Source organism: Tetrao urogallus (assembly GCF_951394365.1).
Source record: "Tetrao urogallus genome assembly, chromosome: 11".
Taxonomy (NCBI): domain Eukaryota; kingdom Metazoa; phylum Chordata; class Aves; order Galliformes; family Phasianidae; genus Tetrao; species Tetrao urogallus.
Genome location: NC_136824.1, coordinates 727208 through 754598, shown reverse-complemented (window position 1 = coordinate 754598; position 27391 = coordinate 727208). Strand labels below are relative to the sequence as shown.

The window sequence follows — 27391 nt, the reverse complement described above, 5'->3', positions numbered from 1 at the left end:
TTCAGACCCTGTTTCCCTTTGAGAATTTACTTCAAAGGATTTTTTTTCTTTCTCGCTAATGCTGCTGTACAGTGTTGTGAAGTCACAGTTTTCATCTCTCACTGAATTTTTGAGCAGAAAGCACAGCAAATTTGTGAGTAAGTTATGAGTCTGAGTGAGAGTGCTCTTGATCAACACCAACAGATTGTTTAATTAAAAAAAAAAAGGCATCTTGATGGTATTTTACCAGTGCTGCAGACTTTTTACACAAAAATGAGTCTTTTTTTCTCCCTTTGATTTCTTAGAATCTCAGGAAAGCCTAGAGAAATCTGAGAAGCGGAGGGAAAGATGGGAACAGAAACAATACAGGAAGAGAAGAATAAAGCAGCGTTCCATCAGCAAGGAGAAGTGGGTGGAAACGCTGGTGGTGGCAGACACCAAGATGATAGAATACCATGGCAGTGAGAACATCGAGAAGTACGTGCTGACTGTGATGAACATGGTGAGTCCAAATTTTCTCAGCTGCAGAGCTGCCAGGTCCCTGGAGATACAGCTGATGAGACATAAGGGCCATTGGGCTTGCCACAGCTCATTCCTGGTGAGACCTCAGCAAATCTCTCACCAAACAGGCTGTTCCCACCCTCACATTTGCTCTGCTGCATTGTTCAGTCCTTCATCTGCTCCAGGAGGGTGGTTTGCTGTGAGCGAGCCCTAGGCCAAAGTCTTGGTGCAGATGGGAGCAGCTCTCAGCCTGCGTCGGTTTCACTTTCTGCTTGGGGCTCAAGGCTGTTCCCTTTCCTTTCTCACCGAGGGTGGTTAACGTGGCCTGCCAGGCAGATACTGCAAGAGCAGGACTGCTCCTCCCATACCTACTGCTTCAGGACAGAGAGGGGGCAGGTGCTGCCCGTGGCCACAGCATCACCACCACTGCTCTCTCTGGTCAGGCAAGCAGGCTGCTTGGGTGGGGAGGTGCAGCTGAAGTTGAAACCACTCTGAAGCCTGTGCTGGGGCCACCCACAGCCCCCTGCCTGATAAGGAGGCCACCTCACAGGAAAAGACCTGTATGGATGTGAGAGTTCTGGCTCAGGCTTCCTTGATCTCAGTGCTGGCAGTGCCAATAAGAGACACCCACAAAGGGAGCGCTGCAGGGCAGCTGCCATCGTGTTTTTCATCTCAGTTCCAAATGCTGCAGAGCTGGTGCCAGCCTGCCAGCGATGGCTGAGTGCACTAGTCTGGTTGGCAGAAATGTGAATGGCTTTCCTGGGAAGGTGCCACTGAGGGCAGCCGAGGGAAGGAGTAGAGCATAGATCTAGATTGTAGCTGAGCTGTTTTCCTGGCACTAAATCGTAGGAGTATTTAGAGGTAAAACTTACAGGCAGGTTTTGAAAGCTAACTACTACTTGCATTGAAATTCCTCGGGTTTTCATTTTGCTCCTTAAACTCAGACTTTTCTGGAGGCATTGACTCCTAATGAGGTGGTATGGTGTGTTAATGAACTGACCTTGGACATCTGGAGTACCACTCTTAATGTTGCCTGGAGTCACAGAATCAGACTGGTTTAAGGTGAGAAGGGACCCCTGGAGGTGACCTGGCCCAGCCCCTGCTCATGCCAGGCCACCTTGAGCAGGACCACATCCAGGGTCATGTGTGAAGTCTCCTGGTGGCCTTGAAAATCCAGGGAGGTTTTGCTGAAGCCATAAGACAAGCAGATAAGTCAATGTGAGTTGGTATAATCTATTTGCTCTCCAGCTGTTGTGGTAGCATCTGTTTGCATTTCAGAAGAGGTGTAGTTGATGGCTGTAAGAGAGGGTGGGATTGGGTAGAGGACCTCAGGGTAGCATCCTGGATTTCCCTGTGTTGCTGAAGACACTGAGAGAGCGCTGGCTTTGAGCGTTTAACACGTCTGTTAGGGAGTGAAAGTGGAGGTGGTCCCCCAGGCATTTCTGGTTGAGTTTCAGTGTGCTACATAGATTATATCAGTTTCCATTGTATTATGAATGCTTTAATCTGGGTCTACATCTGGTCTTGTCTTTTAGTTTTGGGAGTTCCCCAACATGTTGGGATGTTGTCGACAACCTTCAGTAGCTTCCCCTTAAGCTCATGTTGCCTTGCAAATGTACTTACCAGGAGAACTGTCACAGGGCAAGATGTTTGTTTTGGGCTTTATTTAGTTGACTTTTGTGCTTTGCAGGTGGCGGGGCTGTTCCACCACGCCAGCATTGGGAACCCCATCAACATTGCTATAGTGCGACTCATCCTGCTGGAGAATGAAGAGGTGAAAAGAAAACAAAATGACTCACACTTCCATTCTGGTAGCAAATTGGGATACACAGAGAGCTGGCCTTGAAAGCCTGTAAACTCTCTCATACACATTTTCCATGGATGGATTGTGTAAGATTAATACAGATTCCCATGCTTTACTTCCTAGTCTTCTGCATGGGCTGCAGGTCTGGTAAAGTTGGGAGGGTTATATGTCAGAGGAGCTGCAGGTCATGATTCTTATAATGATTTGTAATTTAGCCACTGTGGTAGTTGGTAGGACCTTTCCTTTCGTCCTGTGACTGATGGGATGGTACCCGGTACCACTGGCACTCAGCCTGTGGCAGCATCCCTTCAGACGTGGGGCAAGCGAGGCTCCAAGTCGGAGCTGCAAGGAATGGCCTGGCAGAGGCTGAGCAGCTGAAGCTCGCGGCGTCCCAGGAGCATTGCCTGCTGGTAGCACCAGCGGAAGCTGGGAGTTGGTGGTTGTTTGTGTTTCCCAGCTGCAGCAGTCGCTGCTCAGTCTGGCTGTGCAGCTGCATCCTTCTCTAAAGCACATCAGCCTGGATGGAGTATTTTCCTGCAGTGTTTCTTAACCCCTGATATCAGATGACTTCATGGTTCAGTTGAATCATTGATGGAAACAAACGACTATATTCTCATCCAGCCTGCAGCTTCCAAAACGCAGAGCAATTCCATCTAGATGGCAGTTACTCCTGATCTTACTCTGATGGGACAGAGATCAGATCCTCTGCACTGCATCCTAAAAACCAAACAGATCCAGTAACGGTATGACAACTGACTTTTAATTGTGTTGGCAGGAGGATCTGAAAATCTCCCACCATGCAGACAACACCTTGAAAAGCTTTTGCAAATGGCAGAAGAGCATTAATGTGAAAGGAGATTCCCATCCCTTGCATCATGATGTTGCAGTCCTGCTCACAAGGTATTGTGTCTTGGTTTTATGCTGTAGGTTTTACTCCACCACCTAGAAACTCCTCCTGTGGCAGCAGGCAGGTGGGACACAGGCAGCTAGCTGCATACTTTAGTGGAAGCTGTTTAAATCTCACTCTCTGTACCTCAGCCCTGTTTGGAAGCCTGCATATTCAATATATAACTTGAAATCTGAAAGTGGTCTGGCTCTAGTGGCTGGAACTGATGTCAGACCTCAGTTTTAAACCTGGAAACTGCTCTCAGTTTACCAGTAGTTGGAGTTTCCAAACCAGATTTTCACTGTGGCCCTATTGGGAAGCCCTAGAATGGGTGTGCCTTGCAGCAGATGTACACAGGATCAGCTCTCCATTTTCTCTTGTAGATGAATTCCAGGATTTGTAAAGGAGGCTCAGAGCAGGCCCTCACCTCCCGTGTAGCTGGGTGGAATTCTTGTCTCTGGCCAAATTTATATACCTTGCAGTCAGAATGTGGTTTGATGGTTTCATGCTGCAGCAGCTTGAATGTTGGCAGTGTCGTGGTTGTTTGTGCAGTGATTCACAACCCACAACAGTTTTATCTTCCTTAGAAAATTTGCTTTGTAGTAGAAATAAGGCACTTAAGGGCACGTACTTTAATGGAGTTGTTCTTCCTGGGTGGCTGGAGCTCCCCTGCCCTAGACCACAACACCACTGGGATGTACTTCCCCAAGAAATGTAGTAATTGCTTAATTATTCCCAGCATCAACTTTATTTATACAATAGAATAAACGTAGCCAGTCTGGCTTGCAGTTTCCATTAATCAGGCTTTCTAATAAGCTGGGGATATTGAAAGAGTAAAGGGGAAAGGAAGAGTCATAAATCTTTCTGTGTGGAAAGACATTTGGATGTCTCCATTCTTGCTTCTGTTTGGCCAGTGTTTGCTGGCCTTAGAGGCTTCCTGTTAGACTGGGACCACGGGGCAGGAGGGGCTTGCTTTGAGGCAGCTGTCCTCACTCAGTTTCACATCACCCTTAGGATCTTACTGTCTTCAACCCTCTTTTTACTGTGTGTGTGTTGTTTTCAATCGCCCAAGGAAGGACATCTGCGCAGCAATGAACAGACCCTGTGAGACCCTGGGTCTGTCCCACGTGGCGGGGATGTGCCAGCCCCACAGGAGCTGCAACATCAATGAGGACACAGGGCTGCCCCTGGCCTTCACTGTGGCCCACGAGCTTGGACACAGGTACCCTGCCTTCCTTCTCCTTTCTGACCCCGTCCTCTGTATGGCTTAGTCAGGACCTGACAAGGGACAGATAAGAGGTGGAAGGACGTTGCTGAGAGTTCCCTGAATCTCAGGGAATGTTCCCTGAGAAGCTGTTTCAGAGTTCGGCTTTTGGTTGCGCTGGATTCAAGGAACCCTTCACAAATGACACGTTTGTGTACCCGTGTTGCTGCTACTAAAAGCTGTTGAGGAGAGGATTGTTCACTGAGAGGTTTTAAAATAGAGTCTATGTATAGCATCAGAGACAGGATTTTTCTGATCTTGATTTCAACTGAACTTGAGAAAATCATTTGTACATCATAGTCTGTATCTTTCTGCAGTAAAAGCCTGTAACCAGCCAGTTTAATTAAACTGATTTTGTTCAATATTCTCATTACTTTGTTATTGGCTGAGTTGCCAGTAAGAGAGCTGAAGTAAAACTCCAGCATAAAGTTTGTACATTGGAAAAAATTTCATGTAATGATTACACATTTTGAATTCACAGATCTTTTCAGTTAAATGTTAACCTCCATGCTCTCTGCATGAAGCACAGTCCATTGGCTTTGTCACTTCAAAGTAGTGACAAAAAGTCATTTATTTACTCCAGGGCAATGAGCCTTAAGCTCGTGGGGCTGTTCCCCTGCTGGCTTATGTTCCCTGCTCATGGTGTTGCAGCACACAGGGACTGGACAGAGCCCTGAGCACAGCCGTGTTTCTCAGCTTACTGAGTGGCCTCTTGTTTGCCACTGCTGGGCATGGGAGCTCATCAAGGGCATGGTGTTCTCTTACCTGTGGAGCAACAGAATCCCACCTGAGCCCTTGCAAGATGCGTGCTGAGAGGATGTCTGGCTCTCCTTGTCCGTAATATATGGGACAAAGCTTGTGACAGCATCTGTGGTCCTACTGGAATTTCCCAGATAGCTAAGTGCTCCCTGTTAATTAATGTGTCTCCATAAAGTTGCAAATGCTTGTAGTGTCTGGTATAGTGTGTCAGAAAGCAGAGAAGCTGCGCGGTTGTAGCAGGCGTGTGGCTCACCTCTCCTTTGTGGGACTGTGCTCTTACACAGTTTTGGGATTCAGCATGATGGAAGCAGCAATGACTGTGAGCCAGTTGGGAAAAGACCTTTCATCATGTCTCCACAGCTCCTGTATGACACGTCCCCGCTCACCTGGTCCCGCTGCAGCCGGGAGTACATCACACGGTTCCTCGAGTAAGTCCTTGCTGCTTCTTCTCATTCGTTTGCACCGGTGCTCGGGGCTGAGCTGGCTGCATGAGTTGTGGCTGGGTTGAGCTTTGGGGTCTGCAAGATACTTTCTGGCCTCAGAAGTCACGCTTGACTCGATGGTATTTCTGATTTGCTCAGTTGGCTAGGTCCTTGCTGTATTTGAATGCAAAAGCACCTTTGTGCAGGGACACAGTGGTTGTTGTTTGAATAAATAAAGCCAGAGCATTTTTCTTCATTGGCTTAGCTGGTGGGATTTCCAAAGCATGGTTGCCCCAGCAGCAGAATGCTGGAGCTGGCTGTGCTCCTTTCTGCCCCATTGTCAGCCATGTGTTGCTTGCACCAGCCTAACAGATAAGTGTGCAGTTGGAAGCACATTACTGCGTCCAGGCTGCTGAGCAGAAGGAGCAATTTTCCATAGCACATGGGATTTGTACCTCTCACTGCACCCCGATCTTGCTTTCCACTCCTCCTAGCAGCAAGGTTCTGCCTGGGGCAAACGTGATGTTTGCCTAGAGATGGGAGGCACCATGTGAGGAGATGAGATCAAGCCAGATTCTTTCATGCATTTGTTTATTTTTAGTGCCCTGTGGCTGTTGTTATTAAATTCTTAGGAACGTGGCCCAAGACTTACATTTGTCAGCCAGTCTCCGGCACCAGAGGGATGTTTTCCTTTCTTGCCACGAGAAGATTAGGAAACAGTGAGAGCATCTTTAAGAAACAGCAATAGAAAAGCTCTGGCTACAGCCAGTGTGTTTGTGAGGGGCTGGGAGCTTCGTATTAGGAATACTGGGTGGTGCTGAGCTCCCATTTCTAAATTCCAGCCAGTGGCCTAAAACATGGGCTTGGCTCCAGCTAGAGTGAATTACTGTTGATTTGTGGCTTTCAGCGGAATGAGTCTTTCTTGCTCCACGGAGCTCTTGGCCTTTTGTTTTTAACCTTTGTTTTGAGATGTAGCATTTCCTGCTGGCGGTAACCTTGGGCTGCCATTAGCCCAGGGAAGAAGCAGACCATCTGGCTGCCTGTCCAGTGGTGTTTTCATCTCTTTGCTCCACTCCCAGAAGGGGCAGCTCTTTCTTGAGGAGTGGAGCAGAGTTCAGCAGGCACCTCTCAGCATCTGTGACATCCCAGAGGCGAAGGAGAGGCCTGCTGCGAGCACAGACATGAGTGCATTTTAATACAGTGTTGGCAGGAGAATGGGAAGGAATGAGCCAAAAAATGAGACCCTCCTGACCTGGGATTGTTAGATGTGCTTGGAACAGACTCATGTCAAAAAAAAACCAACACAACACTCTCAGATTATGGTTATTGTTTTACAAAACAGAGTGAACACTGGTGAGCGTTTAAGAATCAGAAAATGATTTGTGTCTCTGATGGCAGCACAGCTCCAGTGCTGTGGTCATGCACAGGGCTCTGTGATCTTCGAGGCAGCGGCTTTGGGTGGGAAGAAGCTGAAGGGCCTCTCTTCTCTGCATCCCTCACCTTGATGTGAGCTCTTTTAAGCCTGGCTGGTGGAAGAATTATGTATCTCGTAATGCTCTGCAGGGACCATGAATAGGCAGTGGTGTGGATAAGCCTGCCTTCATCCCACAGGTGCTGATTGTCATGTTTCCCTTCAGTCTTTCCTTCTCTAGACAAGACAATTCATTTCTCAGCCTGTTTTTGCAGAGCTGAAGGTCTTCCTCCATCATCTTCTCATGGGCTCTTTCTTCTTTCTTCCCATGGGCTGACCCCCACCACTTGGAGCCTGGCTGGTCTGCTCCTGCAGCACCCACTACTGCCCCTGCTCAGCCACTAGCACCAGCTTTTCTACAGCACTGCTCTTCTCCAGTCATTCCAACTCCCCTGTTTGTGCAGCTGATTCCTCCCAAGTTTAAATCCTTGCCTTTGTTTTTATTGAATTCAGTCCTGTTTTTTTGGATCCTTCTTCCAGTTCTGCAAGAGCTTTTGGAATTTTAATCCTGCTTGCGAGCGTATTTGCAGATCCTCCCAGCCCATTGGTGTATGGGGATCTAATCAACATCTATCTATTCCGTCACACAGCTCTTTAATGAACAGGCTGAAATAGGCAAATGCAAAGCAGACCCCTGTGAATTTTTACTGCTGTGTGGGTCACTGTACATCCCTTCAAAGCCAGGTTAAACTCATGCCAATTCTTGCTGGCTCAGTTAAGTTTATTTTGCAAAATCTGGAAGCCAGTTGAAGATATCAGTAGGACAGCTGTAAAGTGGTTGATGAAGAAACAGATTTTGAACGTAACTCTAGAGATCTAAACTATCCCATATGGGGACTGCAGAGATCTCCTGTAAACTGAGGCAAGACAAAAAGTGCCTTCAGCAGAACAGAGGGCCCTGGGCATTTCTGGGGTGGTGTCAGGCCCCATATGCTGTTGCCAGAATAGATGATTGTGGATTAATCCAAAGGAGCAGCACTTCCATTCATGCAGCTAGAGCAGGAGTCCAGTGCTTAAGCTTTGACTTTCCCAGCAAAGATGTGATCATTTCTAATTTTAGACAACATATGCTTCTTAAGTGAATTCTGTCAGTGTGCAAAGAAAAACGACTGGAGTTGCAGTGCAGCGACTTTGCTGTAGGCCTGAAACAGGCTTATAGCTTGAGGCTGGACATGGTACTGCATCCAGCTGCATAATTCACACCTAATTCAGCCCAGCTCAGGCCTGAATCACCCACAGCAGTCCTCCTCTCCAGGGGGCCAGAGGGAAGGCAGGATGCTCTCACTGCTGGACTTGGAAAGTGAGACTTTCCAGCTCATGGGCTGCTGAAAGCAATGTGTTTACTGATTTTTTTCAATGGGGAAATTGTTTATAAAAAGTATATATGTGGTATATTAAGGAGCTGTGTTCCCACTGGCTGTTTCTAGCCAAGCACGGGGCTGGCAGGTGCCTGGAGAGGACCTCTCCAATGCAGGATGTGAGAGGGGTGCTTGCTGTGACTCCCAGCCCCATTCACTGCTGCTCCTGAGCTGGGCTGTTTTGCCAGCTTGGGTTAGGAAGGAATCCTGCTCCACATTAATTTAGACCTGTTCCCAATCACAACAAGCTGCAGTAATCTAATCTGCTCAGAAACTCACGCCGGAGACTTTGCTTTGCTGGAAACGCGTTAGTTTAAATCAACACTGTAAGCTAAACTAGTGACAATTTCTTGTGTGTTTGGGAAGTATCATAGCAAAACCACTCACAGCAGAGCAAGCCAGCCAGGATCATCCATCTTGGCTTCCCAGCAGCCTGGCAGTGGGCCACGGGTTGTCTTGGCTGAGCTTCATGCTCAGTTTTAATATCTCTTTCTAAAAACATGCTGTCCAGCACAGTCTGAGCACTGTTTGTAGCAGCAGATATGAGAGCGAGTGAGTTTTGCTGCTGACAATCTACTCTGTTTTTATTAGCAGGGCATTGACACCAGAGCTGAAGTGTCCACAGGGACGTTTTGGGGTTGGCCTGGTGTATGAACGCGAGGACAACATCTGCTTCTCAGCAGTGCAGTGTTTGTTCAGTGAAACCCTTCACCTTGAGTAGTGAAACTGAGGACTGGACCCTGGGCTGGAGACTTTGCTGATGACTTGATTGCAAAGCTAAAACCCAGGAGATTGGTCCCAGGCAAAGCAACACTTTGGCTGTTCGTCATGGAATTCCAGGATGTGTTGGAGTGTCAGAAGATAGGTGGGCTGCAGTTGCAGACATCAGATCGCCCAACTCAGAAATTGGATAAGTGCATGCAGAGATCCACATGCTGGAGCAGGTGCAGGGTTTGTTGGAGAGCCACGGTGGTGCCAGCTATAGAATGAAAGTCAGGATTTCGGGATGAAACACTGATGAGATGCTTGGTTCCTCTGGTGGCAGCTGCAGCAGGGTGCATGGGACCTGCCTGCACCAGCCGGGCAGTGACACTGCCTTGTCACCTCTCTTTCAGCCGGGGCTGGGGGCTGTGCCTGGATGACCCCCCTGCTCAGGAGGTGCTGGACTTCCCCCTGGTGCCCCCAGGCGTCCTCTATGATGTGAGCCACCAGTGCCGCCTGCAGTATGGTGCCTACTCCACCTTCTGTGATGACATGGATGTAAGCCAGAGTCCCCCCTCCCAACGTAGCATGGACTCATACAGCTCTGAGGGTTCTTTGGGGGAGTGGGGGCTTTGCATGGGACGATCCTCTCCCTGTGAGTGAAATCTCTACCAGTGGGTTGGCTCTGCAGTAACCCCATCCTGTGTGGTAAATGTTTCTTCTGCAGAGTGTCTGCAACACACTGTGGTGCACAGTGGGGACCACGTGCCATTCCAAGCTGGATGCTGCTGTTGATGGGACAACATGTGGGGAGAACAAGGTAAGAGGGAGCAGTCTCATTTGCAGGTGTAGAGATTCTTTATCCTGTATGTAAGAGATGATTTTTGCTGGCAAAGTGCTAAACCTGGCATTTTGCAAACTCCAGCACGTGGACATGGATCACCTTGATGGCCTCACTCCAGCCAAATGTTGGTGGTGAGAGATTGAATTCAGGGAAATCAAGATGTCCCTAAAAAGATGAAACCTGCAGTTTGAATGGAAGCGGAAGATGGCAGGGTCGTGTCCAGGGGTCTGTTCCCTCACACAAGTCCTCAGACAGCCTTATATACCTGAATTTCTCATTGCACAGAGCTGAACTTGGCTCCATCAGAGCTCAGCTGACCTCCAGTCACCCTGGAGTGAGTGTAGCATGGGTTTGCACAGGGCAATACGAGCGCTGGTTTTCAGCGCTCCCCGAAGGTAGAGCTCTCTAAGTAAATGTTTATTAGTGCATCTTTATCTTGGTTTCTCTTCTTCTGGCCTGTCCCTTTGCAGTGGTGCTTCAATGGTGAGTGCGTGCCCGTGGGTTACCGTCCTGATGCTATCAATGGCAGCTGGGGGCCCTGGAGCTCATGGGCTGCCTGCTCGCGGAGCTGCGGTGCGGGTGTGCAGAGCGCCGAGAGGCAGTGCAGCAACCCCACGTAAGTGCATGTGTGCTCTCTGGGTTTGTTCAGCCAGTGTGTGTAGGAAAGGAGCCCAAGGCTTCCTGATGGCTCCCTAAAGCAGGGGCCATCGCCTGGCATGTCTGGTCCTACCCATGTCTGCACTGGACAGCAGAGGACTGCTGCCATTATGCCGTTATCTTTCTGAACAAGATGCCTTTGAAGCACCACAGACGATTCATTTCATGGGGTTATCCAGCTATCTGGGTGATGGCAGGCTCTGGAGGGGCAGAGCTGGCTCCGTCTGCTTCCATGCACAACTGCTGCTGCGCCAGGCAGACAGAGAGCACTGGAATGTGATTTTAACAAAGAGTAAAGACTCCACGCTTGTAGCTGTTACACATATCTGGTGTCTTTTAATGACCAAAAAGAAAAATAGACTTTTTGTGGTTCTGACTCACTCTCATTTTGAAAACACTCACTGCTGCTTATCAACTGTTTTCTCCCTGAGAGTGATTTCTAAGCAAGCTGAATGAGCTGCCGTAGTGGGGGACGCTCACTGCTCCCCAACCGAGGAGCAGCATTATCCATGCCGTGACCGCTGCGCTGACCCATCTGTCCTCCAGATGCCTCCCTCCTTGCCCAATTGCTATTGTATTGGATTCACACAAAGGCCCCCAACTCGTCCAAGTGTCACAGTGCCTCGTAACAGGGAGAGAAAGGGGCTTTGTGAGCAATTTTCCAGTGGCAGTCATTTTTCAATGGCTTAAGAAGATTTGAAAACTAAGAGGGAATCTCTCTAATGAGCCCAGATGTTCTTTCTGCCTAACTTCTTTGGGTGCATTGTTTTTAACACATACTATTGAACTGTTTAAAGAATAGCTGTGTAATCTCAGTGCTAGGTCAAGAGCTAGGTTTGTGTTTGACATGAGTTTTGTGACAGAAGTGCAATTGTAGTTTATGGAGTGTTCCAAACACAGCTGCAGGCATCTTGGAGAGCAAACATTGTAAAAGCAGCAGAATTTCCCTGGGCAGTTGTTTGCTTTGGCCACGGTAGGTAAATCTTCAGCTTTGCCTTTTGGATGAAGTGAACAAATGTGTGCTCTGGTCCTTCCTCCCTCAGGCGTTTCCTAAGAAAAAGGTGTGTAAACACAACTGTAAAATAATAATTAATTATGCTCCTTGTGCCACTCTAAACTAATCAGGGAAAAAGTAGTTTTCATAAGGTCGTGGGGATGTGGGATGCAGAAACTGCAAGTGACCAAAACAACCTGGCAGCAACCTGGTGAAACAGCAAGTGTTAAGAATCACTGGCAGTATCTTGAGAGTCTGTTGGCATCCAAGAAAAGTCTGTTGTTGCTTTTTAAGTCCCTCTCACTTTATAAACGTTGGAAAGAATGATATATTTTTAAAACTACTTTCCAAAGTAAGTAAGAATTTATCACCTTGTGTATACAGTGTTTCTGGCTGTTTCTGTCATTTAGGAATCACCAGCATGAAAAATCTAAAGCGTGAAGAAAAGTGTTTCCTCTTAAGAGATGCCTTATGAGATTTCTTCATTCTGGGCAAGAATTCATCTTAGACCCATCCACAAGTCCCCCAGTTCTTGCTGGGTTGCATTACGCTATAGAAACATCCAGGTCATCCAGCACAGGAAGCAAGACTGAGTGGGCCAGGGGGGGTTGTCAGAAGTCCTGGAACTGTGGCCACTTGCCATTTGATCAGGAGCTCTGTCTTGTTGGCCATTCAGCCCTGGCATCCCTGCTTGGATCACCAACCCAGTCACAATCAGTCTGAGTTGCAGTTCTTCCAGATGAGACTGAGATTAGCTGGGAGGTGGCGAAGAAAGGGAGAGGACATCTGGAAGGTAGTTGGGAGATGTGTTTGAAAAGCACCATCAGAGCATCCCCCCAACAGAAGCCTTTCAGGTGCTACCTTAAAACAGCTGCATTTCACTCAAAAGAAAAACCAAGTCTGCTAGTGGAAGGCTGGTTCTTGTGCGTAAGAGGTACTTCGCAGGGATGCTTTTGGAGAGAATAAAAGCAGCTGGGCTAGCTAAGCAATGCCTTCCAAGTCATGTAATTTTAGAGTTGAAAGTGATGTTTTAAGCCCCTGGGGAAGGGTCCAGCCCGTTTCATCTCCCAAAGCAGTTGCTTTCACACTGTGGGCAAGCAGAGTAGGAGCAATGCTTGTTCCATTGCCCAGAGCGTAGGAGTGTCCAGCAGCAAAATGGCTTTGGACACAAACGCTACTTGTCACACCAGTTTTTATAGGTTCATAATCCAGGCCTATAGAGTTGGCCATAGTTGCAGCATTAAGGAAGCACTGTCAGGAGGGACAAGATGCTAGAGGAGCTGTGGACCTCCAGCACCTTCACGAGAGATCTGCAAAAATGACTGCTTCACATCTCTCTTTTCACTTGGGTTGATCCTTTCTGAAACAAATGGGTGCCCTGGTAGCAACAAATCCAAACCCTCTTCTTGCAGTGCCTTAGCCTGACCACTGCAATGCTGTGCTAATGGCTGAGAGCAAGAAAGCAAATCTGGTCAGAAGCAAACTCAGACTGTGTTAGGCACCTCTCCTTGTCCAGGAGAAGAGAAATGAAAAAAACAAAACAGCAGCTGGACCAAAGCCATCTGTGCTTGGAATTCTGTCATCCTCCACCACCTGGGGAGCTGCTGTCACCATATCTTTGTTGTGCATTGCAGCCATATCTTTGCTGCAATGTCCAAGGCCTTTGTGCAGAGCTTGTGTCCTCTGTCCAGAAGGAAACTGAGGAGCAAGGACGTGGATGATGCTCTCTGTGCATTGCAGAAGCTTGCTCTGTAGGTTAGGGTTTATTACTATTAGAAGGGAGTTTCCCCACCTAGGCTCTATGTGTTTATTTTCTTTTTTCCCTCCTGCAAACAGGCCAAAGTATGGGGGCAGGTACTGCCTGGGAGAACGGAAACGATTCCGGATCTGCAACATCAAGCCCTGTCCTCCCAACAAGCCGTCCTTCCGCCAGGTCCAGTGCAGCCAGTTCAACCCCATGCTTTACAAGGGGAAGCTTTACAAGTGGACACCAGTGCCTAACAACAGTGAGTGTGCACAGCCTGCAGCCAGGCCTCTCCTGCAGCCCTCACAGAGAGCCTGAGACAGATTATTGCAATGGCTTGATCTTGCTGGAGCTGCCTGTAAAAGTTTTGCCTTCCCTTTCTGCTGCACTTGCAGCGTATTTATGTGTATTTTAAATTATGGCTGGGTTTGCAGGATTAATTTTTGTTGTCAGAGGTGGTTACAAGGAGAGAAGGTGATCCCTGCCTGTGTGAGCCCAGGGCAACACTGCTGCAGAAAAGCAGGCGAATGTAGGCGTGCACACCCCAGCTCCTGGGGTTCAGTTTCTGTCTCTTTGGCTTCCCAGTTAACCCCTGTGAGCTGCACTGCCGGCCAGAGGACGAATACTTTGCAGAAAAGCTGAGGGATGCCGTCATCGATGGGACCCCGTGCTATGAAATGAACTCCAGCCGGGACATGTGCATCAACGGCATCTGCAAGGTAAGTCTGCTGATGAGGGCGGGCTGGGAGCGGCCCTGTGTGCCAGGAGCTGCAGGCTGGGGCAGGGGCAGTTGTCAAGGCTCTGCCCGATGTCCTAAACGTATCACCTGATCCATTTTAGTACTATTTTTGTGTATGGAAATGAGGGAGAGCTCTCAATATTCACAAGATAGATGATGCGGGAGTGTTTAAGCCTCTTGCATGTTTTCAAGGAAGTAGAGAACCAAACTAAGGAAATGCAGGAAGAGCAGTTTCACTTGCAAATGAGGCAAGATAAGAAGATAGGAAGGGAAGGTGGAGAGGGCACTTATCCCAGCCCTGCTGTTCTGGCAGATGCTGCTCTGACCCACAGCCTGCTGCAATGGAGATGTCTCCCCCGGCTGTGGTACCCTCTCCCACTGTTGGGGTTTGTCCTTCCTCCTGGGCTGTTGTTATTTCTTGGAAGCTCTGTATAAATGAGCTGTGGGCCAGGGAGAGCACCTTCCCTGCAAGGAACCAGAAGGACCAGGGAGCAGAATGCTCATCTCCCTGCCTCTTCCATGGAGCTCTGAGGGCTGCTGAGGGTCTTTGTGCTCTGAACAGCACAAAGAGAAGCAAGCAAATATAATCAGTAATCAAGTTTCCTTGCATCCTCTTGCAGAAGAGCCATTTGTGGAAGCTTCTTCCTCTTCCTGGCTGTGCTGCTGGCAGTACCAGGTATAGGCCAATGGCAATTGCTCTGCATAGCAGGAGGCTCTGAGAAGGTCCTGTTTCCTCCTTTAATAGGCTATAAGTTACTTCAGAGGTTGCAGCACACATGCACAGGCACAGGCTCAGAGAGCTCAGGTCATGGTTTTTATTTGGCACATAGAAAAGAGATCCAGCAGTTCTCCACAGATGACAGCATATTCCCTAAAAGATGATTGCACACATGAAATGCTTGCTGACTGCAAGCCTGTTGCTGGCTCCGTCACCAGAGTTAAGCCTGGCTTTCAACAAAACATTGCAGTAGCAAAAATAGTGCTCCTTTTCTAGCATGTATATGCAAGTGACTCCCTGGATAAGTCCTTGTGGAACTAAGACTAAAGGTTCCTCTTTGGCACAGGACCCAGTGGGACCTCTGGGGAGTTGGCTGCAGCTTTTATTGTACAGTGTCAGATGGAATCGCAGTTTGGTCAAGTGATTTGGCAGCTGCCTGGGTCTGAAGTGTGGAGAGCTCCAGCAGAATTTAGGAAAGGTTTTGGGGAGGTCCTTGCTCCATACTGGCAGGGCCAAGGACCAAGAGGCTTGCCTGGCTAGGCACAGGCTGCAGAACAAGGCAGGGAAAGCTGACAGCAAGATGTGGATCTGACTTTTCATAGTGGTCTGAACAGGATGGCCAGGCTGCAGGCAAGAAACCCGTTTTAACAGCTGACTGGGATGCATCACCATCCATCCTGCAAAAAGACTCCAGCTCACGCCAATCTCCTATCTGTGGTTCTTATTTCTTGCCATTCAGGAGCATCATCTGTCCACTGAGGCTGGCCCTCATTACTGTGGTTGTTTTCCACTTTTGACTGCTCGTGTCATACTGAAATCCTGGGTGGGTGTAAATGGGTGCAGGCATGAGGCCTGGGCTGATGGGGCTGTGTTACAGAACGTGGGCTGCGACTATGAGATCGACTCCAACGCAGTGGAAGATCGGTGCGGTGTCTGCCACGGGGATGGCTCCACCTGCCACACTGTTAAGAAGACATTTGAGGACAGCGAGGGCCTGGGTAAGGACACGTGGCATTCTCCTTAAGGCAAGACACACCTAAGTGAGAAGGATGAGCAGCGTGCTCCTGGCTGTCAGTAGCTGCAGCTTCCCCAGGCACCAAACATTTTGTTGCGAAGTGGTGGGGTGAGCAGAGCAGCTTCCAGCTGCTGGGGAGGAGAAAAATGAGTTGTTTTAAATGGCTTCCTTAAAACAAGCCACCCTGGTCTGCAGAACTCATTTTTCCTTGATCAGCAGAGCAGGGTGAAGGTGTTTTGCAGACAAGACCCCATGGATCCTATGGCTGCAGGGACTTTGTGGGAGGCAGCACTCAGAGAAGGGGGATGACTCTGCAAGAGCCATTGCTGCTCCAGGCTGGAAAGTGCTGTGTGGGAAACCAGGAGACACCGAGCTTCATTTCTGTGTTCAGCTAGAGTGGCACTAATTGATTGGCTCACTCATGCTGCTCATTTGCAGTCTTTTATTAGTCCAGACTTGTTGATTTTTATAAGGTCTAAGAAGTAACAAAGGAGATGAAGAGTTGTCTTTCCATTTCTTGCCTCTTGCAAGAAAAATATTCCTTTACTGTTCTTTGTGTCTAATGACCTCAAAACAAATGTCTGTGGCACTGTCTCCACACCATAGGGAGCTGATCTTGTCCTTGGCTCCCTGGAGCAAATGCTCGATTGCATTCACAGGTTATGTTGATATTGGGATTATCCCTGTTGGAGCCCGAGAGATCCGGATTGAAGAAGTCGCAGAAGCTGGAAATTTTCTGGCGCTGAGGAGTGAAGACCCAGAGAAGTATTTCCTGAACGGTGGCTGGACCATCCAGTGGAACGGGGATTACAGGGTGGCAGGGACCACTTTCACCTATGAGAGGACGGGAAACTGGGAGAACCTCACCTCTCCAGGGCCCACTGTGGAACCTGTGTGGATCCAGGTATGCTGTGTGTTCTGGGCAATTGGGGTTTGCAGCTGGGAAGGATGAGGGGGAAGAGCCAGGAGCTTCCCTTGTGCTGCTGAGGTGACTTCATGGCCATCCATGAAGGATGATGAGGCTGGGTGTCTCCTCCCTGTGCATGTTTCTTCATCTTAGGCAGCCAAATGTGCGCTGCTGGCCCAGGAAGCGTGTTTCTGAACTTGGGGTGGGTCTGCTGCTTCCAGCTGAGCCTCATCCAGCTTGCAACATTCCTCAAAATATTTACTGAGGAGAGAGAGTGTAAAAAGAAATAGCTGGTTTCCGGAGCCTTTTCCATATCTTATCAAGAACAAGAGAAGAGCCCATGGTGTTTCCGGCAGGGCTGGAGCAGCCCATGAGTCCGAGTGGAGGTGGTGGAGGCATCAGGGAGCTGGGAGCTGCCACGTTCCTGCCACCATTGGGCTCCCGTGCACCAGCTGGGGTCTGGGCAAGGGTTTGTACTCCTCAGGGGATGCACAGGCAGGTCCAAAGCCTGAGTGATGACTTCGAGGTTTTTGCAAGTCAGGCTTTGCTTCCTCACAAAAGCACTGGAGGGAAAAAATTCAAGAGGAATCTTTGAAATCTTCTGAAATAACAAGAAATCCCAAACTTCACTCTTTTTGCCATGTGAGAATTTCTGTTCCCAGTTCACACTTGGGGTGTTTTGGGAACACTTCTTACAAAAGCCAGGTGCTGCCCCATAACTTGCCTAAGCAGCAGCAGCTCTGGTACTTAGCTTATCATTGTCTTGCAAACCCATCCTATTCTATTAATTTTTGCCTTATTTCCACCAAAGAGCTGCCAAGAGGAGGGTTATACAATCTACAGTGTAAAGTGTTTTCCTTTAAATCGCACTGAACAGGCCATTGGAATGAATAAAGCTTCAACCCTGGGGGTTTGCTTCATGATTGTGGTTTAACCTCGTTTTTTCCCTTTTAGCCACCTTCTGATAAACGAAGGAAGAGAGATCTCCCGAGTGCACTGCTTTAATTAGTGCAGCAGCAGGAGGAAATCAGGGGTTCTCACTGTGCTGCAACCCAGGCTTGCAGAGCTGGGCAGGGAAGAGGATGCTGGGAACATGGGGCTCAGCATTTTGCAGAGCCAGGTTCATGGCTTGTTTCACCCAGGTGTGCATTCTCCTGAATGGCTTCCCTGGGGCAGAGGCAGGATGGCCCTGGATTTGTGACCCCACAGTTCCTGGCTCACTGTGCAGCCATGCGTGGCCAAAAGTCTTTGCCTTTTGCATTTGTGTTTCTGCCTCCAAGCATTGCTTTACTCTGCTAATATCAACGCTGGCATATTCAACACCAGCAAATTGCTGGGACTCTTTCTGGGATTCATAACCTAATTAAAACCTTTTGACAGAAATGTTTCAATATTCATGAAGAGGTTTTGGAAAGATGCCCTTGCTCCTGCCAAAGCTCCAAGAACAACAAAGCTCTGGCAATAATGGGAGCACTTAGGCTAAAAAAAACACGTTTAAACTCACAGCCTTTCGTGAGTGCTGACTGCTGCTGGAGGCACTTAGGGCAGGGCTTGCATTAACCATAGGAGCAGCCTCGTTCATTTGGAGAGCAGTGAGAGCCATGTTTCAAGTGGGGAGAAATTGATGACATTCTTTCCAACGCCTGTTACCAGCTAGCCACCGAGTGTTTGCTGCCTGTTGATTCTTCACTGTTGCCTCCAGCCCTTCTCACAGCACAGCAGTTGCAGTGTTGCACCACGGGGAGGGTGCGACCCCCAGCCACTCTGCATGATGTGCATGGTGCATACCAGTCTGCATCCCTGGCATGGTCAAATCACTGACATTGACAGCAGGCTGCAGATGTGAACAGGGGCTGGGTACCCATGATTTCAAGCCGTGCTGAGGGCTGCTGCAGTGTGCTGTCATTGAAGGCAGCAGGCAGTGCTGCAGTCCTTGCAGAGAGATGTTGGTGCACTGTGTGCCACGCTGGGCTCGGCGGTGGCATGCAAAACTTCCCCATCCTGCTCTGCCTAGGACAGGTGACAGCAGGGCCCTTCACAGGGAAGGTGCAAGCCATGCTGAGCCTTGAGGAGGTCTTTGGATGCAGCTGCATTTGGCAGTGAGACCAGTGAGGATTAACAGGAGGATCCTTCCAGACTCTTTGGCAGAGACATAAAACTGAAGCTGTGGCAATTCTCAGCGCTCTTGCTGTTACTTTTTATTATTACCTAATGTTTCCACAAGCCCAGTACTCTCAGCGGGGTCAGCTGGGGCATTTCCTCTTCTCTTACACACTTTGACTACATGCTAAATTCTGTTTCGGGAATGGTTGCGTGCTGCTGTTGGAGTGCAGCAGCAGCTCAACCGTTGCTGTCCGTGGCCAACAGTGAGGGGACAAACACTGCACTGGTACAGAGCTGGACAGAGTGACACCTGCGTGGCTGAGCCGGGGGGTTCCTGCCTCCTTGAAAACCCCTGCAAGGCAGCAGTCAGACGCTGCACCAACCGTGTCTCTCACCTCCTCTTGTCTCCTCACAGCTGTTGTTCCAGGAAACCAACCCTGGTGTGCGCTACCAGTACACCATCCAGCGGCCAGCTGACAGCGAGAACGAGATCGAGCGCGCTGAGTTCCTGTGGCGCTTCGGCTCCTGGACCGCGTGCACAGCCACGTGTGGCACCGGTGAGTCTGGCAAAGCATCCCCGTATTGCAGGGCCTGGCCCGTCAGTCCTTGCTGCTTCTTCTGTCATCCTTGATCTCCTTCTCATTGCAGACAGTGCAAATGCTGGCAGGATTTTGTAGTACAGGGAGCCAAAGGGACCACCGTCCTAGTGCCGCACTGTGCATCACGGCAGGTGTTTGAGAAGCAGTGGTGGCAAGAGCTGCACATGCTCTGGGCCATGTTCCCCATCACATCAGTGCACATTGCTCACATTTGCCTTAGAAATTCCTGGGTCTTTGGTTTCAGTAGGTCTTGGAGAGAAAGAAAAAAAGGCAGCATCTGCTGAGGTTGTAACTCCTCAGTGCCCCCGCTGCACTCAGCCACAGGGAGCCCACTCTTTATCAGCACTTTCCTCAGCTCGGTGTCCTGTTACTGTGCCGGGTGTTCCTGGGCTGTCGGGTTGGTTGAGACAAAAGAGCTTTGAGAAATCAGAGTGTCAGATGGCCGGTCTGCAGCCTGGCCGGGCCTCTGGAGGGGAGATTATTTGAGGAGCTTTACAGAGAGCTCTGCAGAGAGCACTTCAGAGGGTGTTGGTGGGCGCAGAACATCACAGTCGTGGCTGCGGCCACCAGCCCCAGGGTGCACGGGACGCCACATCCTGATGTCTCCTCCTCCCCACCACATCCCAAGCATCCCAGGCCCCATGAGACGGGAGGCTTTCGAGGGATGTGTGTGTGAGCATGTGTGGTCGTTTGCTCTCACGGCATTCCGCAGAACTGACAGCAGTGAGTGTTTTCACTTTACATTGTAAATAGACATCAGAAGGATCCAGTCTCTCTCTCTCTGACTCTCAAGCCTTTTGGCTTTCTCCCGAGCTGAACATTCTCTGCAGCAGTGCAGGGCTGAGCATAGCACCCATGGGGAGGGGTGGGTCCTGCACGTGGCACAGAGCAAGGCTGGGAGCAGCAAGCACTTCCTTGAGAGCAGCTGCGCAGCAGGTCTGGGTAAGAGTTAAGAGGAAAAAAGAAGGATCCCTTTGTGTGAAAAGTGAAGAGACTTCACAAACACTCATCCATTTTAGGCAGTACTGAGAGCCAGGAGATATTTCCTGCCTTCTCCTGGAAGATAGGGGTTTTTTTCCTGCCTTGAAGCAGGAGACATGTGGAGCTGCATGAATTTGTTGAATATGTATTTTTGCTACAAGAACCCTTTGCTGTGGATTTGCATGGGTGCCCATGACATGCTGCTCTGCAGCCTGTGCTGTCAAAAGAAGATAGCAAAGTCACTTTCTTTTATTTAAAACCAGCACTTCATTGCATGGCTTGGTTCATAGCTTCCAAAACAGAATGGAAATACAGGAGTAAATGAGGCAGGAGTTGGCTGATGAGGACACTCACTCCATTGGAATCATTCCCAGAGCTGAGATATTTGAGATGTGGGAGAGCCCTGCAAACCCTGTACACATTCAGAAGTCTCTGAGCACTGGAGCTACAGCACTGGGAGCTCCCCCAGCACAACTCAGCAGCCCCGTCACCACTCAGCTGGTCACTGTTATTTACAGCTCTCTCAAGTCACGGGTCAAGTATGTATTGCAAAAAGCAGGACAAAGGCTGATAGCAAAGCAGCGTGGTGGAAGTGAGGTCATCCTGCACAATGGCACCTGTGAGTGCTGCAGAGCAGGAACAGGAGGTGTCAGGGTGCAGAGGCTAGGAGTAGGACTGGGAAAGACCCATGGAAATTCTTGGCTTTTCTTGGGGTATTTCCTGACATCTTTTTGTGCCCTGAAAGAGCAGGTAGAATCTGACGCTTTTATTTTTATTTTTATTTTTTTTAAGTAAGCACAAAATTTGCCAAACCTTTCTGCAGTCTGTTTGAAGCTTTCTGCTTGAGCAGCCCTGGCCTCGATCCCAGGACAGGATCAGTGGTTTGCCTCGTGCCGGACAGGCAGATCACACCTCCTCAAGCCCTGGGAGGTGCTTTGGCTGCTGTCCTCTGCTTCTGATGCCCAGGGTCCTCTGTGCTGGCTGTACAGTGGTGGTAACCTCCATGCAGCCTAGACTGTCCCAGCTTGTGCAGCTCCACATTCAGAATCATTTTCCAGCACAGTTAAGTTTCCTAGCTCTAATCATGCATGTATCATGTATCTGGTGTCTAGCTCTCCTTTTTCCAGCTGGGCACAGTGGGAGTGCTGCTGTGGTTGGCAGCATGTGGGGGCCATGAAAAGTGGGCTCTCAAGTTTCAGGTTCAGTTTAAGTGGAGGTTTAATATTCTTCTGGTTTTGGTGTCTGAAGGCAATGGCAGGGCCTCCTGCTGCTTGCTGTTAGAGATGTTCAGTGCTCTGAATTCAGTTCTGTGGAGAGCCAAGCCTTGTCTGTGTCCCCAGGGGTGCAGAGGCAGATTGTGCACTGCGTGGAAAAGCTGGCTGGCATCGTGGAGGAGCACTACTGTGACACACTGACACGGCCTGATGACCAGCAAAGGACGTGCAATGAGGAGCCCTGCCCAGCAAGGTCTGTTGTCTCTTCTATTGCTCTTTCTCAACATACCCTTGTTGCCCAAGCAATCCTAGCAGGGGCAGGGGGCAGATCCTGCCTGGTGGGCGCCGACTGCAGCATTTTCCCCTTTGTTTTCCCCCAGGTGGTGGGTTGGTGAGTGGCAAAAGTGCTCAGCTACATGTGGGACATCAGGGTTGATGAAGAGGACGGTGCTCTGCATCCAGAGTGTGGGATTGGACGAGCAGAGAGCTTTGCAGCAAGCGGATTGCCAGCACCTCTCCAAACCAGAAGCCACTGCTCCCTGCCATCGGGATGTCCCCTGTCCCTCTCAGTGGGCTATGGGGAACTGGTCAGAGGTGAGACACATCACAGGGGTGATTGCAGTTTCCTGCAAAGCCGGCAGGAGCACACATGATGTACCACCAGGATGTCCTGCAGCAGGCAGGGGCACGCCTGGCTACAGGGCAAAGTGGTTCTGGAGTGTGCATGCAATATCAGATCTCTCACAAAGGAATTTTGTGATACAGGAAGATCTCAGTAAGGAAGAAGCACCAGGATGTCTGACTGTTTCATTCTCGTATGAGTTATGCTGCTTTCTCCATCAAGAGCAAGGCCATGCTCCACACTTGATGCAAGAAAGGCAGAAACAGGAGATACTGAAGCCTTCAGTGTGCAAATCTTTCCCCTTTGTTTTGGCAGAAGCCTTAAAAACATTTCGTGCTTGCAGAGGCAAGGTGCTGCAGGCCAGCCAGAGGCCCAGCTGTGCCATGCATGTGTCTGTAGGTGGATGGACATCTGCTCTGCATCCACACATGTTAGCTATGTGGCTGCCTTGCCTTTGCTGCCAGGCTGCCCTGGGGAGTTTTACAGCAATATACTTAAAAAAAGAGAGGAGTATAAAAGCTGTGTTCAGTGGGCACTCTGTGTAGCCTTATTTTTATTTTTATGGTTGAGGTTTTTTAACCAAAGAGGCGTAACTCCTAATTTGAGCGTTGGTTTCAGAAAGTGTTTGGTGTAAAGAAAAGTATCAGGAGGCAAATCAGAGCCTGGGAACGGAGCCTGTTGCTAAGAAACAAACAGAATAAAAATGTGAACAGAAAATTTGAAGGCTAAATGAGAGCTATTTAGAAATATTTTTCTAGAGGCCCACAAAAGCCACAATAGTACGGTTGAGAAAGAAAGCTGCAATAGTTTAAAGGAAAAATCTTGAATTCCAAGTTGCCCTGAGGTCTGTGCTATGTATTGAGCCAGCACAGGCTGTCACAATGCTCCTCTTTGGCTTTGCCATCTATGCATCTGTGAAACCATGAAAACGAGCTTGAGATTTTAATATGTCTGTAACTTTTCTGTTCTTCTTTCACTTAAAGTGAGAGTTCTCTTTCTTCTACATTGCCACCACCACCAATAAGCAGGGAAATGTGAGAGGCTGGGAAGCTTTCCAGAAACCTGGTTCACCTACCCATAAAAAGGGATAATAAGAGGGGATTCAGTGCTTTTGTATATCTGCAGACCCTGGTGCATGCTTGCAGAAGCACATCCCAGTCAGCAGCTTGGCACAGTGGTGCCTCCTGCAGTGCTGTGCTAGGGGCCAAACGTTCCTACCAATGCTTGTTCCCCCTGTGCAGCTACTAACAGCAGTGGTTTCTTATCTGTGCCTCAGGGGCTTGCTTGATAACTGAGGCTTGGCAAATAACCCTCTTCCTTTCTGCTTTGAGAGCTGTGATTTCTGGAGCTTATCTCCTGGATGGAGCTGGAGCCATTTGCTAAGAACTTTTAGCTCTGGGGTGACCTGTGCTTCCCCTGATCTGGCAGTGCTGTCCTGGAGGGGTGAGGTAGCTTGCTTGCACCCTTCTGCAGAGGCAGACAAGTGGAAATGCTGCATTTCAGTGACACTGTGTGGAGGGTGGAAGTGCCCCGTGATGGCCATGCAGTTTTATGAACCCTGCCTTGTGCCAGGCACATTCCTTAGGATCACTTCCACTCCTCAGCATTTCCCAGGAGATTCATAAATAGGGGATCGTGTCCAGTACAGGGGCAGCACCTCTCAGGGCAGCCAAGGGACGTGGCCCACAGGGTGACACACATCTGACCGAGGGGGACACATCCCATGTGGGGCACCTGCTGGGAGCCCACCAGCACCAGAGCAGGGAGTGTTAGGGGTCCCATCTGGGCGCTGGGCCCTTGCAAGGGCTGAGCAAACACAAGAAAGGCTCAAAATAGACAAGTATAAATTATTTGAGAACCACATCTCCAGGCCAGCCCAGCCCTGAGGCTCTGCGGGTACCCTGAGGGCTCTCTCTGCCCACCTTGCACTCACCTTCGAGTGCTGGTGGCTGTGCATTCACCTCCACCTCTCAGCCCATCTGTTTTCATCCTGAGAACAGCAACTTTTGCAGAAATCCCCTCTGTTGGATTTGTTTGACTTGGAGATTATTTGTTCTTGCTGCATTGTGTGAGGCATGCTGATGTATGTGACTAATGCTCTGTGCATCTGCTGTAGCAAACTGCAGCAGCCTGTGGCTTGAGCAGCCCACAGTGATGTTAGTAGCGCTACAGTTTACTTCTCTTGCAGAAAATATTGCTGTCTCTCTTTGCAGATTGTGGGTTCTTTTATACTGAGCAATCTCAAAGGGACTATTATGGTGGAGGAGGGGGTGTCCTCTACAAAGCTGCTTATTGACCCTTGCTTTTTTCTTTCACTTACTGGGACAACACCCATGTTATTATTCCCTTCTTTAAGAAATGCTTTTCCAGAAGAGATGTAATTCGTGGCGATAGGTCGCAAAGAAAGGACCTATTAGATCATCCAGCCCAAAGCCCTTCACAGTGTCTATCTCCAGGGAAAATCATTTCTATCTGGAGTGCAGGTCAAGGATCACCCTGTGCAAAATGCCCTGCTGTGTGTGCCTTCCTAAGACGGTCTGTAGTGGAGAGACAGCCCCAGTGCTTGACTCAGCCAGCAGCCGTGCTGATGCCCCCACACCACCATGGGATGTGCAGAATGCAGGGCCGCAGCAGGAGTCAGCGTGCCCAGCTGTTTGGTCACAGAGGCAGAGCCCTTTGCCCTCTGCCCAAACTGCACTGTTTTCTCACCATCCTACAACTCCTGTGCTCCTGTCTCTGAAATTTCTGTTCCTCTTCCTTTCCTAGTGCTCAGCAACATGTGGGAATGGAACACAAAGACGCCCTGTTTACTGCAGCAATAATACTCAAGCAACTTGTGACCCTGCACAGAGACCCAGCTCGGAAACTATTTGCTCCTTGCCACGGTGCCAGAAGAAATTAGACAACGCCAACACTGACTGGTCTGGCAGCGGCTCTTCCAGCAGAGAGATTTTTAATGAAATAAATTACATTCCAAATAACCATATTCCCCAATTTAACCCTGTAATTCCAAATATCCCCGAGTCCAATGATGTCAATATCATAACTGAGGATGACTTCTCAACCAGAAAGGGAAATTTCTTTGTTGATGATTTTTACTACGATTACAATTTTATCAACTTTCATGAGGATCTGTCATACTACCCCTTCACTGAGAAGGAGACCAAAAGCGAGGGCCCTAAGCCAGAGTGGAACAGCAACAATGTGGAGGAGTCTCCTGAGATGCCCGTGGATGTCCTGCACACCAGGAAGCTGGGAGGAGGAGAACATGAGGAAGATCCGGTGAAGGAAATTGAAGCAAATGCTTCTGCTCCTGTGCATGGCAAAGAGGAGACTGAGTCAGGGGGTTTGGTCTTTAACAACCTATTTGATGTATTCTCTGAGGGTGAAGAAATGGGGACAGCCACTCCCAGTACTGCTGTTCCTGCTCTCACAAGGAATGAGGGGGAAGAACTGCCTGTGCCCTATTCCGAGGGTCCACTGCCCACCCAGCCCGCAGTGAGTCGTGGCTCCACCAGCAGCCTGCTGCTCCCCAGACTATCCCTGGGTGCTACACTGGTGGGCACCAGTCCTGCGTGGGATGCTCCAGCTCACAGCCTTGATTCCTGGGCCCTGACCAGTCCCTCTACACCGCTGCCCGTTGACAGGGACAGCCCCGGTGCAGGCAGTACACCTAACGGTCTGCAGCCTGTGGGAGAGCCTGCAAACAGAGTCCAGGACCGTGCAAGCACAGTGGCTCCTGATAGTGCAGGCCGTGAAAACTCAAGGGAAATGGGATTTGTCATCACTGGTGATAATAATAGTGCTGCCTCAAAGACCAAGGAGCAGGAAGAGTGGGCAGAAATACCAGCACTGGAGGGGACTGCACACACGCATGCAGCACCGGTGACTGAAGAGCAGCTGCGTGTGACAGATAGGGTGGCTCCAAAGTCCCCCACTGCACAGAGCCCACAGCAGGAGATGGGAAGGCATGCAGAAGGTCCCGGTGAGAGCCCCCATCCTGCAGATGCCACTGTGGGCCCTGGAGGAGAGGCAGGGCAGCAGCCAGGAAACCACATCCATCTGTCTCTGATGTTGGTTCCCTTGGTGGCCACCACAACATCGCTGCCACCAGTGCCTGTGTCCCCCACCATGCAGGGACCGCTGACACAGCTCACTGCCGGTGACCTCACCCCACAAGGTGCCCTGGTGCCAGCCATGCCAGCATCCCCAGCTCACAGCCCTCCCACAGGAGCATCACCCTCCAAGCCCTCAGCAGTGCCAGGGGCCAAATGGGGACCGAGGGCAACACAGGGGCCTTACCACACAGTGCCAGTGCCATCCCCCGGCACCCAGCAGCACTCCAGCATAGCCCCAGTCGGCCACACTGCTCCTGAGGAGCACTCACCACCAGCAGCCCCAGGGACACTTGCTTACGGTGCTGGGGAGCACGAGGTGCCCCAGCCCACCCCCACACCCCTGCCAGTCTGGGAGCAAGAGGAGGCTTTGCTGCTGCCTCCTACCACCATAGCAGGCACTGCAGTGCCCAGCTGGGAGGTCGGCAACTGGAGCGAGGTATGTGCCGGGTCCCACTAAAAGCATAGTGGGGCTGTTTTTAAGAATAGGAGACCCATGCCTTTCCCAGGAGCACTCTATGGCATTGCCAGGAGCCTGGCACAGGAGCAAGCTGCCACCATAGCACAGTTATCTTAAAATATTCCACAAAACGGCAAAGGCTTAAATGTCAAAGTTAAAGCGCAGTAAGGTTGCAAATTACCAAAGGGAAGGGGCTGCACTGAATGTAGTGAATGGGGAATTATAAGTAATTATCAGCTATCGTTTTACTGGATAGCTGTCCCATGGCTGCTCTTTGCATAGCACTTGCAGTGACAGACAGATGGCTTCTGCAATTCATGGTAATAGGCTTTTATCAGAAAGCACACACAAAAAAAGAGGCCTTCAGTGGCACAAATCACTGGAGACAGAGCTCTGGGGAACTCTTTTAAGGAGGCTGCACAAAGGACCCAGTAACTTTGAGGACAATACTTGCTGTCAGGAGGATACAGTCACACATACCGGCTTTGTGAGAGGGCACCTTCCGTCCCTGAGCAGTCTGGAAAGTGAGGGGT

At 49.7% G+C, this 27391-nt stretch overlaps 1 protein-coding gene across 1 annotated transcript in view; it reads left to right on the top strand.

Annotated features, from left to right (window-relative positions):
• ADAMTS7 (ADAM metallopeptidase with thrombospondin type 1 motif 7) overlaps positions 1-27391 on the top strand; it is a gene marked incomplete at both ends in the record, with an annotated part of 45280 nt that overhangs the window by 7394 nt on the left and 10495 nt on the right. The window contains 16 exons of the mRNA XM_079541158.1: positions 285-481; positions 2171-2254; positions 3060-3184; positions 4243-4392; positions 5478-5621; positions 9560-9704; positions 9874-9966; positions 10461-10606; positions 13478-13647; positions 13971-14104; positions 15720-15840; positions 16517-16761; positions 19283-19424; positions 21788-21914; positions 22042-22255; positions 25050-26837. Of these exons, the coding sequence (XP_079397284.1) occupies positions 285-481; positions 2171-2254; positions 3060-3184; positions 4243-4392; positions 5478-5621; positions 9560-9704; positions 9874-9966; positions 10461-10606; positions 13478-13647; positions 13971-14104; positions 15720-15840; positions 16517-16761; positions 19283-19424; positions 21788-21914; positions 22042-22255; positions 25050-26837 (4025 nt within the window). The remainder of the gene's footprint in view (positions 1-284; positions 482-2170; positions 2255-3059; positions 3185-4242; positions 4393-5477; positions 5622-9559; positions 9705-9873; positions 9967-10460; positions 10607-13477; positions 13648-13970; positions 14105-15719; positions 15841-16516; positions 16762-19282; positions 19425-21787; positions 21915-22041; positions 22256-25049; positions 26838-27391) is intronic.